This window comes from Balaenoptera acutorostrata, chromosome 1, assembly GCF_949987535.1.
Source record: "Balaenoptera acutorostrata chromosome 1, mBalAcu1.1, whole genome shotgun sequence".
NCBI lineage: Eukaryota > Metazoa > Chordata > Mammalia > Artiodactyla > Balaenopteridae > Balaenoptera > Balaenoptera acutorostrata.
Genome location: NC_080064.1, coordinates 22,971,573 through 22,988,338, shown reverse-complemented (window position 1 = coordinate 22,988,338; position 16,766 = coordinate 22,971,573). Strand labels below are relative to the sequence as shown.

At 37.1% G+C, this 16,766-nt stretch overlaps 1 protein-coding gene across 19 annotated transcripts in view; it reads right to left on the bottom strand.

The window, feature by feature from the left end:
• The window catches only part of EPB41 (erythrocyte membrane protein band 4.1), a 196,468-nt gene that overhangs the window by 108,608 nt on the left and 71,094 nt on the right, over nt 1–16,766 (bottom strand). For all 19 annotated transcript variants that reach the window (XM_057540460.1, XM_057540466.1, XM_057540478.1 and 16 more), the window contains exons 2-4: nt 10,445–10,919; nt 5,623–5,835; nt 2,735–2,839 (exon numbers count right to left, since the gene is read on the bottom strand). In XM_057540460.1, coding sequence (XP_057396443.1) covers nt 2,735–2,839; nt 5,623–5,835; nt 10,445–10,919 — 793 coding nt within the window. The remainder of the gene's footprint in view (nt 1–2,734; nt 2,840–5,622; nt 5,836–10,444; nt 10,920–16,766) is intronic.

Genomic DNA, 16,766 nt, shown 5'->3' with positions numbered 1-16,766 from the left:
CTCTTGACCGTATTTCCACATGCAATTCTCTACTTAAGTGTAATGAAAACGTTCTGTTTTTAAAACAAATTGTGATGGGCGATGAAAAGTGGACACTGTACAATAATATGGAACAGAAGAGATCATGGAGCAAGTGAAATGAACCACCACCAACCACACCAAAGGCTGGTCTTCACCCAAAGAAGGGGATGTTGTGTATATGGCGGGATTGGAAGGGAGTCCTCTATTATGAGCTCCTTCCAGAAAACCAAACAATTAATTCCAACAAGTACTGCTCCCAATTAGACCAACTGAAAGCAGCACTCGACAAAAAGCACCCAGAATTAGTCAACAGAAAATGCATAATCTTACATCAGGATAATGCAAGACCGCATGTTTCTTTGATGACCAGGCAAAAACTGTTACAGCTTGGCTGGGAAGTTGTGATTCATCACCATATTCACCAGACATTGCACCTTCGGATTTCCATTTATTTAGGCCTTTACAAAATTCTCTTAGTGGAAAAAATTTCAATTCCCTGGAAGACTATAAAAGGCACCTGGAACAGTTCTTTGCTCAAAAAGATTAAAAGTTTTGGGGGACTTCCCTAGTGGCACAGTGGTTAAGAATCCGCCTGCCAATGCAGGGGACAGGGGTTCAAGCCCTGGTCCAGGAAGATCCCACGTGCTGTGGAGCAGCTAAGCCCGTGAGCCACAACTACTGAGCCTGTGCTCTAGAGCCTGCGAGCTGCAACTACTGAGTCCACGTGCTGCAACTACTGAAGCCCGCACGCCTAGAGCCCATGCTCTGCAACAAGAGAAGCCACCACAATGAGAGGCCTGCGCACCACAACAAAGAGTAGCCCCCGCTCTCAGCGACTAGAGAAAACCCACGTGCAGCAGTGAAGACCAAATGCAGCCAAAAAATTAAATAAATGAATAAATAAATAATTTTTTTAAAAAAGATGCATCACTGTGAATCTCAGAACACTAAAGAAAGGTAGAAAGAAAGAGAGAAAAAGAAGAGAAGAAGGGGGGGAGGGAGGGAGGGAGGAAGGGAAGGAAGGAGGGTAAAAGATTCTACTAGCCTAATTCTACACAGGGCAAGAGAGAGGGGAGATCATACAAAGCATCACAAATCAGAATGGCTTTGACCTTCTCAATAGCCAACATTAAAAGCTAGAAGACAGTGGAGCAATGCCTTCAAAATTATGAAGGCAAATAATTTCAAGCCTAAAATTCTATACCCAACCAAAATAACAACCAAATACGACAGTACAATAAAGACATTTTCAGACATGCAATGTCTCAAAAAGATTACATCCCATATGTAATTTCTCAGAAGGAGTGCTCTATCAAATACAAGGAAATGCTAAGATAAAGGGGAAACAAGAGAAACATCACAGGAGAGAAGTACAACAAATCCCCAGGATAATGGTGATGGGAAATACCTGGGTCAACTATATACAAGACAGAGAGAGCAACTCATCCAGACTGGAGAAGTATGACTCAAAGAGATAGCATATTGAAGAAGGACTGTCACCACCACGATGGCTTTTGCTACTGTATTGTCCCTTTAACCTGACAATGCTAAGGAAGTCTTCTCCAAATTCATTTTTGTACAGGATTTACTTGGGCCATGTGCAAATGAAGTTCCTGCTTTCCTTTCTATGTTCTACTTCCTGGATCAGCTAAAGACCTTCATTTTAACCCAAAGGAAAACTCTGCTTTGACCTATTTCCAAGAGCTGGAAGTTAGCCATGATGAATTTAGAAGCAGAAAATATAGAACAGCCCATTACCCCAACCATATCCTGTAAGAACCTGGCCCATCAGACCTGCCAGATGCCCCAAATATGATAAGCTCTATGTTTCCCAGGATTCACTTGTCCACTGACTTCCCCAGAAGGGGTTCTTATAAACAATCAGAGAAGTTGAAACTAGATTATGATTCAGAGACATCAACTTTTTTTCCCAGAAATATTTTATCTAAGGGGGACAATAAAGCCTTTTTTTACACAGCCAGATTTGTTGTTTGCTGTACAATCAAATTCAGCTTTTACATTGGGCACTTTTAACATCACTTTATACAGAAATATATCAATGAATATAAATAAAGCAATTTACTATTTTCTCATTAAAAAATAAATAGGATAGTGAAAACTACTATAAGGAAATAAAACTTGCTGATAGGATAGAGTATGGATGACACCAACAATGGCAAAAAGTTTTCAATGCAATTGGAAGGTTTTGTACCAATGTGAGCACTGGAAGCTCAACTGCAAGATGAAAGAATTTCCTCTGCTGAATGCCTTTAGATGAGCCAGCTCCCAGCAATTTAAGTATATTTGGTTCATAGAAAAATTACAACAGTTACATTAAACAAGTAGGTACTGGTACTCAGTGACTTCATTTATATGCCAAATTCAAGTATTCTCAAATATTCTAACATAAACCTGAGTGGGGTACACACACACAATATAAAAACATTCGATTTTATCTCACTGAGCTTGTATAACATAAAATACTTTTCAAAGTATTTTCCTCGATTCATGGGAGAACTTTCTAACTCACAGCTGCATAAAGTTTTTCACTGTAGTATTAGAGGTATTGTTTTGTTTTTCAATTACGTTCAATCTTTCCTTACTAAGTACACTGTATCTTGGAGAGGCAGGAATAAATACATTCTTAACAACAGTAAATGAATTAAAACAATTTTGGGGGGTCAGTTTCTTATCTTACAAGCAGTCTTCTCACCTTAGAGGTTGCATTATCCCAAATGGCTAGACCAAAGTAGTCTTCTTCCAAAAGATTGAGGTGTTCACATACTCGTTTAAGTAAATCTTGTCCCTTAGCATGTTTCTGCAAAGATACACATACTTTAGTTGAGGTTTCCTCTTATTCCTGCATTTATCACGAAATAACATAAAATGTCACTTTCCAATTTTCTCTTTTATCCTTGGTTACTAACACTTTCAGATGGCTGCACAGTGCAAGTAGAACAAAGTGAGTAACAAAAATCCTGTTTCTTAATTTGTCAGTTTAAATATGCAACACATTTATAGTTGCTTGGAAATGCTGCTACAATTCAAAGCAAAATTCCGTCAAGCATCCCCCACCTCCATCCTAAACATTACATTCTTTATTTTTGGTGTATTTCCTGAAGCCTGCTATGGGTCGCTGTCAGTCAGCATGAGCACCTGACCTAACTGAATCAGCTGTCGACACTGACAATTAACAGTGACTATGGAAATCATTAGACTCTCTATCATTCCCAGACGAAATGTCCCAAGACAATGAGCTATGTCTCAACTCCCTGCAATCTCTTTCAGAAAAATGCATAAAGTATAAGATTTTAGATACCCTCCAGACATTACCCGTTGCAGTGGCTCTTACAGTGGTGCTACAAATCATTTCTTAATGTTTCTCTACCCAGAAAATCAAACCATTACCAATTTGGGGTACTTGTATTCCTGTTTATAGGGAGGAAATGCCATAACTTAGGGACTGAGATTTAGAGTGAAAAAGTCCCTGCTTTTTCATTTACTAGCTAAACAACCTGAGTCAATTCCTGAACATTAGCTTTCTCATCTGTAAAGTGATAAGAATATGTATACCTGTCCTACCTAACTACTGGAATTGTTGAAAAAAATTAAACATGCTGGACTTCCCTGGTGGCACAGTGGTTAAGAATCCACCTGCCAATGCAGGGGACACGGGTTCGAGCCCTGGTCCGGGGAGATCCCACATGCCGTGGAGCAACTAAGCCCGTGAGCCACAACTACTGAGCCTGCACCCCACAACTACTGAAGCCCGCGCGCCTAGAGCCCATGCTGCACAACAAGAGAAGGTGCGGCAATAAGAAGCCTGCGCACTGCAACGAAAATAGCCCCCGCTCGCTGCAACTAGACAAAGCCCGCGCGCAGCAATGAAGACCCAACGCAGCCAAAAATAAATAAATTTATTTTTAAAAAAATAATAATAATAACTTTTTTAAATAATAAAAAAAATTAAACGTGCTAATGTCTTCTGAGAAATACATTTTTTAAAACTTCCAAAAAATTAGAAACCTATTTTTGGCACTTATACATGACATGTCCTTCTCTCAATGAGCTGAGCTATTTTTAATGACTATTAGTAATTCACATAGATGTTAATTCATTTTTAGACTTATCCCGTCTATATTACATCATTTTCTTCATTTTCTCCCTTCTATGTTTTCACTCTATATGACAGAGATGATTAGGGAATTCTTCACATACAGGTCCCTACTCCCTTATTTATAATTCCAAAATTCAGAAGTTCTAAAAAGTAAAAGGTTGGGCTTGTTTATTTTGTTTTTGTTCAAAGCTCATCTGAAGGCAAATTCTGACCTGAACTGTTATGGGCTATTTTTTATCCTTATTTATCCAACTTAGAGTGAATCTTCATATATTTTACCATAGAAATAATGTGTTTGATAATGTACCTACTGCTACACACTCTGCTGGGAATATTATGAAATTTGCAGAATATGTACTTGTTGCTTTTCTAAAACCCAAAATATTCTGAATTCTAAAACCCAAAATATTCTGAATTCTGAAACACATCTGCCCCCAAATGTTTCAGATATAAGGGACCCATATCTAGATTTTGGTCTGAATGGGAAGAATGAGTGTGGAATAGCTTTCCCCATCTCTAGACTAGCTAGTGGCGAGAAGCAGAAAGAGCAGACCCTAGGTCTTCTCCAGTTACCAGGTGTAGTAACTATTTTAAAAATGCAACAGTGTGTTTTTCTTGATTTCTCTTTCAAAACTTGGAGAGGGAATTCCTATTAGTAAATACAGTGTAATATTTTAGACTACTTATTTGTGTTTTGATATATTTGCATATAAATAATTCAATTTCAAAATAATTTTTTACACACCTAAGATACAAGCATATATGAATTATATGTTTTATCAAAAGGCTATTATTAGTAATAATCACAACAATTGCTTTTCATCAAGCATATCATAATTGACAATTACTGCTCTAGTTAAAAAAATAGCTGATAGATTTTTAAGGACTTTTAACTTGTCTTGAAGAAGCAAAAGAATAACTGAAACAACTCTGACATTTTTATTCCATCTTGATTCAATTATTTATTCTTTCTGGAAATAATAGAGAATTTTAATAAATGGGGTTACTTGATTTAAGTTTTTTATATCCTATCTCATGGAGCTAAAGAAATACATTAAATAAAGCTCACTAAGGTTTAGATCTGGGAGAGCAGAAATGAACAGATAGTAATTTTTTTTTTTTTGATAAATACAATTATGGGGACTCCTAGACCTAGAAATTGAAGCTATCCTGGGAAATCTAGTCATGGAAGAGCACTCTACAAATAACAAACCAATTTTTTTCTTAAAGAAAATGATTTTGGATTATAAAAGTAACACGTGCTCAATTCACAAGATTTGGCAGATATAGAAAAAACTGGAGAAGAAAATAAGACTCACTCATAATCCTTCCACACCTCCACCTCCAGAAAATCACTATTAACATTTCAGCCCATAGAAATATTCATTATACTGGGTCTTATCTCAGGCCATGGCACCACTTACCCAGCCCCACATGAAACAATTTGTAAGAGTTCTAACTACTTGAAATTGACATGTGCTCACCTCCACAACACATTCATAAACTGTGTCATCCAACAAAGAAACCTTGCAATGCATGTTTCTGTGTCTTCTGATCGATTTCTGGGAAGCTTTTAATTCTCTTTCTGCTATTGATTCAGGACTTTCTTCTTTTACTTCTATTTTAGAGCAGTCTTCAAGTCCTCCTCCTTCCTCAGTCTGAAAATCGGGATCTTCTCTGTGTTCTTCCTGAGCAGGCTACATACCCATGACATCACCAAGTCAGTAACGAAGACATTTCACAAAACATGCCGTATACACGTTTGCCTATAATACTGCTACCAATAAAAACACTAACTGAAGAAGGAAAACTGTTAAAACAAATACAAGTGATATTAAGATTATTTTTCTGTAAGAGATATTATGATCTCCCAAAAGATCTACAGACTCTGCTATTCTCAAAACTTTATGATAGAAGGTAGAATCCCATCTTTCAAATCAATAAATGAAGGTTTCAGGTAAACCAGAGGACAGCAATCTGTTGTTCTCAGCACTATATTTTCTCCCTGACTATGCCATTGCCTATTATTAAAACCTATTAAAACTGAAACATCTTTGTCCTATGCTCCTCAATTTTAGTGAGGTAGCCTTATGAATTGCAAAACGAGTTGTGATTTGTCATGTAGTCTAAATTTTATGAATGGGGAATTCCCTGGTGGTCCGGTGGTTAAGACTCCACGCTCTCACTGCCAAGGGCCCAGGTTCAGTCCCTGGTCTGGGAGCTAAGATCCCAAAGGCCTCGAGGCGTGGCCCAAAAACAAACAAACAAACAAACAAAAAAAACCCCATAAAATTTTTTGAATGGCTAAGAGGGATTCTTGGGACCATTTCAGAGCATAAGGCAACATATGTATAGTAGGCTAACAACTGTAAATACCAATTAACTCATTTTTACCAGGTATCAACCATGATAAATTGCAAAGAAGATTCAAAGAAGCAAGAGACAGATTGAAATCTAGATCTCCTAGGGCAATCATTAACTCATCCCAAAGTAATACAGGTAAGTGAGACAACATTTTGGCATACACTTACTCACTTTCTTCACAATAAAATTGCTGAAAGGTTCTTAACTAAACCTCACTAATTCTTTTCTTTCAGAAAAAATACGTAGTTGACATTTAGGAAAAAGGATTTAATTATTTGGCTCCTGCTCCTCCTGCATTAGATATTGGAGGTGGTCTACAAGTCTCCTTCCCATCCTTCATGACCCTCTTAAATGTTACCTCTTCATTAAGGCCTTCACTGGCTATCCTCTCTGGCCTATCCCCACTCTACTAGTATTCTTCATGTTAGTACCCTGTTTATTGCCTTCATAACATTTATTACAATAAATAATTAATTTGTATTTACTACTTTTTTTGTCTCTTCCATTAGACTATAAAGTTACCAAGAGTAGGGATCATGTTTGTTCAATAATAATAATATTTAATAATAATCATGAGAATAATAACAAACATTTATATAGAAATTACAATGGGTCATTTACTGTTCTAAAAGCATTACTTACATGAACTCATTTAACCCTATGGGGAGGGTACTATTATTATCCCCCCTTGACAAATAAGAAACTGAGACCAGAGAAGTTAATTTGCCTAGGATCATACAGTCAGTAAGTTACATACCACTTTGACTCCAGAATTCATGATCTTAAACCTCTTTGCCATATTACAGTTTTTATTTACCAATGTATGTCCAGCTTAGGGCCTGGCACACACAGCAGGTTTTCAGTAAATTTGTTGAGTAAATAAATATTAAAAAATGACACATGGCTTCCAAAAAATCCAAGGTACCCTAGATGAAGGTTGGTGCAGTCCTACGATGCAAACTCACTTTTAAAAAATCTGGTATAGAAAAGGACCACTCAAATGAAATTCTACTATGAAATCAATGAATGAGATTTTAGTTAAATCTAAAATTAACTTTGTCATCTGTTTCAACTTCAGTACAAATGCTATGATCTTTAGACAAAACAGACGAGCCCTGATTCAAATGCTAACTAAAACAAGATATGGATTTTTGCATACATAAAGCAAAGGAGAAAAAAAGCAATTAAGAACCTCTTGAAAGTACCAGGCTTCCTGAAAGATAATGTAATTTAACTCTTTTGGTACTCCTAAAATTAAATTAAATTAATGACATTAAGATATGTAGCTTCTGGGCTTCCCTGGTGGCGCAGTGGTTGAGAATCTGCCTGCTAATGCAGGGGACGCGGGTTCGAGCCCTGGTCTGGGAGGATCCCACGTGCCGCGGAGCAGCTGGGCCCGTGAGCCACAACTACTGAGCCTGCGCGTCTGGAGCCTGTGCCCCGCAACGGGAGGGGCCGCGATGGTGAGGGGCCCGCGCACCGCGATGAAGAGCGGTCTCTGCACCGCGATGAAGAGTGGCCCCCACTTGCCGTAACTGGAGAAAGCCCTCGCACGAACCGAAGACCCAACACAGCCAAAAAAAAAATAGAGAAATAAATAAATAAAGTAGCTATAAAAAAAAAAAAAAAAAAAAAAAGATATGTAGCTTCTCTGCCTTTACTGTTCATGTTTATTAACTAAGTAATAATAACTAACATTTACTGAGTGCTTATAATATGTCAGGCAATGTCTTAAGAGCTTTACATGTTTATCTCTTTTAATCCTCATAATGGCCAAATAAGGTGAACATTATTATCCTCATCGTACAGAGGAGAAAACTGATAAAGCAAAAGTGTCACTTCTCTGCGCCTGAACCCTCTAGTCTGATTCCATAGCCTGCATTCTTAACTATTATATTATAAATAAAATTTTGTTTTCAACCTTGTTTCACTATAGCAAGTACACAATAACAACTTTTTCCTAAACTTTACTCTTAGCACTTTCACTAAAAACATTCGATTTTATCTTAGCACTTTTGATGTATAAGTAATCATTCTAGAAATACATATATTTTTTTAAGTCTAATGAAACTGTATAGCCCAAACCTGAGACCTATAATAGAAACATATAGGACTTTCATTTTTTACAATGCAGATAATGCCCACATGCTTCAGAAAAAAAAAGACTTTGAAAATAACTCTTAATTTGTAGTTCAATAGGCCTGAAAATAAATGGGATTCCTAGAAAATAGTTTGAGTTACAGTACTAATATTTTCTCATGATTTTTGGACAGATGACCAAATTCACAACTCATATTTAGTTTACACTGTGACACAATTAAGGCTCCACCCAACTACTGTATGTTACAAAGGTGATATAAAGAGCTAACTTTCCTCATCTATATCCTACACTCTGTAGGAATATGACCTAGTTGGAGAAAATGACAAAGATAAGGCAGACATGGTTCAAACTTATCACACACCTCTGGGTGGTCTGAATCTATCTCATGACTTTTATAAAGATATCCATAAAAGGACCATGTTTGCTGATAAATTACCCCATTTCTAATAATTCCACCAAAATAAACTCTAAACCACTTCACTTTCTTTCCATCCCCCCGCCTCATTAAAAATCCTGGACTTTTTGCATTATAATAGCAAAATGTAAACTCATTTGATACATTTCTTTTCTTTCATTTTCTTTTCTTTGATTTATGCAGTATAAGTATCTTTTTAAAAATCAAGTTACCATACGACCCAGCAATCCCACTACTGGGCATATACCCTGAGAAAACCATAATTCAAAAAGAGTCATGTACCAAAATGTTCATTGCAGCTCTATTTACAATAGCCAGGACATGGAAGCAACCTAAGTGTCCATCATCGGATGAATGGATAAAGAAGATGTGGCACATATATACAATGGAATATTACTCAGCCATAAAAAGAAACGAAATGGAGTTATTTGTAGTGAGGTGGATGGAGTTAGAGTCTGTCATACAGAGTGAAGTAAGTCAGAAAGAGAAAAACAAATACAGGGCTTCCCAGGTGGCGCAGTGGTTGAAAATCTGCCTGCTAATGCAGGGGACACGGGTTCGAGCCCTGGCCTGGGAAGATCCCACATGCCGCAGAGCGGCTGGGCCCGTGAGCCACAACTGCTGAGCCTGCGCGTCTGGAGCCTGTGCTCCGCAACGAGAGAGGCCGCGACGGTGAGAGGCCCGCGCATCGCGATGAAGAGTGGCCCCCGCTTGCCACAACTGGAGAAAGCCCTCGCACAGAAACGAAGACCCAACACAGCCAAAATCAATCAATCAATCAATCAATCAAACATACGCATCTGATTCAAGATCCTCAATTAAAAAAAAAAAAAAAAAAAAAAGAAAAACAAATACAGTATGCTAACACATATATATGGAATCTAAGGGGAAAAAAAAAAAAAGGTCATGAAGAACCTAGTGGCAAGACGGGAACAAAGACACAGACCTACTAGAGAATGGACTTGAGGATATGGGGAGGGGGAAGGGTAAGCTGGGACAAAGTGAGAGAGTGGCTGGACATATACACACTACCAAATGTAAAATAGATAGCTAGTGGGAAGCAACCGCATAGCACAGGGAGATCAGCTCGGTGCTTTGTGACCACCTAGAGGGGTGGGATAGGGAGGATGGGAGGGAGACGCAAGAGGGAGGAGATATGGGAACATATGTATATGTATAACTGATTCACTTTGTTATAAAGCAGAAACTAACACACCATTGTAAAGCAATTATACTGCAATAAAGATGTTTAAAAAAAAAAAATCAAGTTACCATTGACTACATGAATTTCTTTAGAGCAGAAACTCCAAAGCATCATGTTACTTATTACTAACAACTGGCTAGTAAGAAATAAAACCAAATGTTCTTAAATGAAAAGTAAAGTGTATAACCTCCCTTCACCTCCCACACATTCGCACACCCTTACCTGTGTTTCTGCACTGCTTAATGAATGAAGATCCAAGGATGGGTCTGTTTTGAGCTCAGGCTCAGGAGCTGCAATTGGGGCCTTTAAAATGATCTCTTCGTCAAGACTGGCTCCAAATTCTATCTCTTTATGACCTTCACCTTTCTCTTTCGCTGACTCTACTTCTTTGCCTTCTTCCTCAGAGACCTGAGATTTAGGCCTTTTGAGAAATGAGGAGAACAGCCGTGACAGGCCCCTGTTTTCTGATGTCCGCTCCTTGTTCTTGGTCAAATCTTCATGTGTTGGAGTGTCTCCATTAGATGTTTTCAGCTTCTGCTCACACTGATTATCTCCCTCGGCTGCTGCTTGAGAAGCCTCTTCCAGCTGAGTTTCCTGTTGACCCGAGTTTGTGGCTCCCTCACCCTCTTCTTTCTGTTGTTGCTGCTGTGGATTTTCAGCCTCAGCCACTAAACTCTTCTCTGTTGTCATGACGTTGCTATTAAAAAGAAGACGGAAAAGGGGAGCTCTTAGAAGCAAAACACATTACTGAAGGCAAAACCCTCACTTGGGTCAAGTGTACCAGAATTAATATTTTTAGGTATTTAATCACCAATAGACAGTACTCCAGTCCATTAAACATAAGACTTTCCGTTAAAGCACAAAAATATCTTACCTATACATCCTGGATAAATTATTAATGCCTTGACTTGCTAAAGTTATGACATAGAGAAATTAGCTTAAAATAGTACCCTCTGAAGCCACCTTAGTGAAATGTATCATATTTTAAATTCAAAGCTCAGAACTGGACATAGCAAATACAGTTTTATCCTTCCTAAAAAAAAAAAGATGTTATTTATACACTGTCCTTTGAGGGTATCAATCTTCAGGTGCTGGATTTGCAGGAATTATATGCAAAAGTCTCTACACCCCAAGAGATAATGGGATTAAAAGGTTCCCCAACTCTTTATTATTCTTTTTCTTTATATTTCTCAGAATGCATAGACTTCATATTAAGAACAGAAATGTAGAATTCTGTTCATTTGTTATCAGACTTGACAACAGCAATGACAAGTATACAGTTAAAATAATCACAAAAGAATTCCTTAGGTTTTCATGTTACAACAGTAAATTACAACCTCTTGCAGAAGAATACGACTTTAAGTTCTTTAAGACCTTTCTTCCTTCTGACAAATATGATTTTGAATGCTCAACATTTTTAAGAGTAGCAGTGAACTATTACAACAGAGGAAACTAGAGAAATAATAGAGAAAAAGAAACAAAATAGAGAAGAAAAATTTAGAAAGCAAATGTTGATTCAAGTATAAGAGAGGAGAAGGCAGGCTGTAGACCTCACATATTTCAAACTTGTTGGTTTCTAGCCTCTTGATCTCAAAAATCGCAGTATTATTAGTTAAGCCACATAATAATGCCAAAGAGCAATGTCACATCTAGTTTACTAAAGGATAACCAACACACAAGGGAACTTTTGAGCAATTTGACTACTGATGGCCTTACACTTTGATTCACTGCTATACCTAAAAGTACTCCACTCAAAAAGCAGCATTTACATTGTCTCTGCACCTGCTCCATACTATTTAGATGAAGTAATTTCATTTGGATGTTAACAATCCGAATTAATGAACCATATTTAGCTCATTCCCTCCTCAGGACCTCTACACTTGCTGTTCTCTCTGCCTATGATGTTCTTCTCCTAGATATTTGAAAGATGGTCCTCTCCTCATTACTGCCTCTGCTCAGACGTCACCTCTTTAGAAAGCCCTCCCATACACACCCTATCTAAAATAATGGCCCTTACTCCTCCAGATGGCCTCACAGCACCTACTGTACTTATTATTATTTACGAATATGTTAACTTATTTGCTTACTGGTTTATTGTCTTCTCTCCCCCCAGCTAAAATGTAAGTTCCATGAGGACAGAATGGTCCCTGGCACGTTATACATATCAATAAAAGTCTGTTGAATAAATTAATTTCAATTGACTATACCTGACAAATAAAAACTGCAAAGGTGTTCTCTAAATTATTCAAGTAAATTTACTTCAAATGCATAGGTCCTATGCTAGGTGCCTGGGATACAACAGTAAACAAAACAAAACAAATAAGGTCTATGTCATCATGGAGTTTATATTCTTGATTCAACTTTAACCAGTATAATGAAAGAAAACTTAAGAGAACTCATTTACAATATGAGTGAAATCTAAATATTTGTGTGTAAATGGAACAAAACAGTGAAAACAACGGAAGGAAGCTAATGGTACTGAGAGCTATTTCTGTGTCAGGTCCCGGGTAAGGGATATTATCTACATTATTTAAATTAAGCCTTTCAACAACCCTGAAAGGGAAAATGGAATTGCTTAACCTCATAGTTGAGGAAACTGAAACTCAGAAAGTAATTGGCCCAAGGTCACACTGCTAGTAGGTGACAAACCACTATAAGTGGTATTGAAATAAATAAAGGTATATTAATAAAAGGAAAAGCCTTTATGTGAGCTCTTACTGCTGATCTACTTAAATTATTTTATTTTGAGCATTAAAAATATTTTAAGCAATAAAAATATTTACAAAAGCATATTTTCTAGTCTCATCTATTAAGTCATCAAAATTATTCTGCACTAATAAAATATAAAATTCAGTCTTTATAACATCACTTAAACATTTACCAACCAATACACATTCTGAATTTGCTACCCTTGAGTGAGGTACGCTTGTACTTAAAAGAAATAAGCTTCTTTTCAATTCCTCCTTATATTAGGAGTAGGCAATTGATTTTTCCAAAATTCTTTTTCTTTAATCTCTAAGTAATCAAACTTGACCCAGAAAGAAAACTTGGATATCAAACCACCAGCTATTCTAAAAGAGTAATGATTTGATTTCAGAGCACCAATTTACTTCATACTTCCTTTGCAAAAATAAACAGAGGACAGGCTGAGAATTGAGCACTATTTTCCATGGATTTCAGATATGACTTTATCATTCATCTTACTGAAAAGACACAGAAACCACTTCTATATTAAAATTTTCCTATACAACAGACTTTACAACAAGGTCTCATAAAGATCCATAAAAAAATTACAAATCATTTGGGAACATTTTAGCAGATATGAAAATCACTCAAACCTCACTTCTAACAATCTTGTTCTTGTATCTTTCAGTAAATAAAGAGTATTTTTCTTGTGTTTTCAATATTTTCTTATCATTAAAAAAAGAAAAAAGATCTTCTAAGGATATTCCTATAATTGCTTTCACATGAAAGGGTGTCATCTCTAAGAAAATAGCTGAATGAGTACTCAGTTGTTTAAAAACACACACACACACACAGATGGTAACAATCTGTGTGCTATATGAATGCTTGTTAAATTTTAATGTGCATTGAATCACCCAGTAATCTTGTTAAAATATAGATTCTTATTCAGCAAGTCTGGAATGGGGCCTGAGACTCTGCATTTCTAACAAGTTCCCAGATGTTGCCAGTGCTGCCGGCCCACTGACCACACTTTGAGTAGCAAGGCAGAGAAAACCATTATTTCTTTGGAAACATACTCGAAATGCCTGAGAAACAAAGATGGCAAAAAGCTACTTTCAGAAAGTGGAATATGAACAGTGAGAAATACTTGACACACTAAATGCTCAACAAATGTTTGCTGAATTAATGAATGAAGCATGGGCTTCCCTGGTGGCTCAGTGGTTAAGAATCCGCCTGCCAATTCAGGGGACACGGGTTTGAGCCCTGGTCTGGGAAGATCCCACGTGCTGCGGAGCAACTAAGCCCATGGGCCACAACTACTGAGCCTGCGCTCTAGAGCCCAAAGAGCCACAACTACTGAGCCTGCGTGCCACAACTACTGAAGCCCGTGCACCTAGATCCCATACTCCTCAACAAGAGAAGCCACTGCAGTGAGAAGCCCACGCACTGCAACAAAGAGTAGCCCCTGCTCACCACAGCTAGAGAAAGCCGGCGCACAGCAACAAAGACCCAACACAGCCAAAAAAATTTTTTAAATAATAAATAAAATAAATTTTTAAAAAATGAATGAAGCAAAGAATGCAACATATTATTAAATGTAGAAGCTGACGATTAACATTTTTTTTAGAACTCATTTGGTGCTTAATCAAAAGTTAATTGAAATTTTTAACCGCAGATCTGTGGCAATTTCAAGTTGTCTATGCAGCCATGACACTTGCCTAGAGTCAGTTTCTGTGTATCTCTATTGATATGCTCTCTTTGCCACATTTAGGAAGGAATGATCCAGTCATATGAATTAAGAATTAAAGAACAACATCTATCAGTGCAAAACCAATACATTTTGCCACATAACTGGACATATGTAAAAAACAAGCTGAATACAAGTAAAAAAGAGATGAGAACACAATATAAGGAACAAGCAGAAGGGCAAACGAATTCTTAGAACTTATAGAAACCAACCTCAGATAATATCATAAATGCAAGAAAACAACCAGGAAATGAGACAATGCAGATTCAGCAGAGATGCTACAATTCAGTCTATGCAAGGAAAAACAGATAAAAATGAATTATTAAGGGCAGTTTTCACGTTCCTTTCCAGCCACGTACACATGGGTAGCAATGCATTTAGTAAGAGCCACAAGAGCAAAAGGAGGTGGGGTGGATGGGGGATATAAAAAATGAAACCGATAAATCAGGCAAGTATCTCCAGTTAACTCTGAGACTGATCAGAAATAAAAAATAAATAGCAAAAAGAAAAAAATCCTATGGGCCATTTACTAAAAGCTCAAATAAACTCATCCTGACAAATCTGTTACACATGCAGCCAAGTTCTCCACCTTACAGAAGATAGAATGGGTAACCAGAAAAAAAGGCACAAAAAAATCAAGCAGCAAAGACAGGATAAATGCTCTACAAACAGGCCCTTCCTTTGTAAATGATACTATTTTTCATTCTGGACCCAAATTCCAAAAGGAGGTATCTATTTACTTAATGTCAGAAAGAGGTCTTCTGATTAAAAAAAAAAAAAAAATCAGCACAGCCATGAAGACAAAGTGATGAGTTCCCATTCCATTTCAATCCTAATCCTCCAAACCCCAGGAATTATACCCCATCTGGTATCAAAGATACACTTGTTTTAACAGTGTACATCTGTTGACTTCAGGCAAATCAGATCTTTAAAAACCTGATACTGAGCAGATTGCAAGGGCCAGATGATATCTTTCAACTTTTTTGTATCTCTTTCTAACATTAGTATGGTCAGTGCTCCACTAATGTTTAAGTGGAAAACTTGGTAAAAAAAAAAAACTACAGTTTGGCACCATTAAGAAAATTTCCCTTACAATCACCAATTAGGGATAAAATTTAATAATTTAATTATTGGTAATACTCCTCAAATTAGCTCACTGAACATCTGTCAGTGTTTACTGGGTGCTAATCATGTATAAGGTTTTGGCTCAGCTATTTGAGAGGGACCCAAAAAAGATAATATACAATTCTTAAGGAGATAAGACATATATACAAATTACTAAAACACAAGGCAGTACCCGGTGCTTAATCAGACAAGGCCTCATGAGTGGAACCAATTAAGCACTAGAGAAGTACAAAGTAAGTACTTTCAACTAGAGTGATCACAAAAGGCCATGTGGAAAGGGCGCTTTTTAAGTTACGCTTTGAAGGATGAGTGTAAGATGTCAATACAAAACAACCTAAAGTGCAAAGGACAAATGAAATTCCAGATACGGGACTGAACTAGCATTAGTAGAATACTGTAGCTATTCAAGAATTAGCAAGTAGTCCAGACTGGGTGATATAGGGCTACAAAAGGGAAGTAGAAGGAGATAAGTTTAGATTAGTTGCCATTTAAAATTAATTCTAACTGAAATAATAATAATAGTAGCTACTTTTATTGAGTACCTACTAAACACCATACATTATTCTACACACTTTACCATGTTATCTTAGAACCATTCTATAAGGCAGGTGTTTTCACTTCCCAGATAAATATCAATAAACACATTCTGGGAGGTTAAAAGTTTTGCCTCAGATCATAGAAGTAAGCCCATGTTTTAATGAAACTATTAATATACTACAAGCTGGTGATTCTATTATAAATTCCCAGTATAGTGTCTGTCTTTCCAAATCTTGGTATTTCTACCCCACTGTTCTCTGCTAAAGAAAACCCTATCTGGAACCCTCCTACACTGTTGGTGGGAATGTAAATTGGTGCAGCCACTATGGAAAACAGTATAGATGTTCCTTAAAAAACTAAAAATAGAGCTACCATATGATCCAGCAATTCCACTCCTGGGCATCTATCCAGAAAAGACAAAAACTCTAATTTGAAAAGATACATGTACCC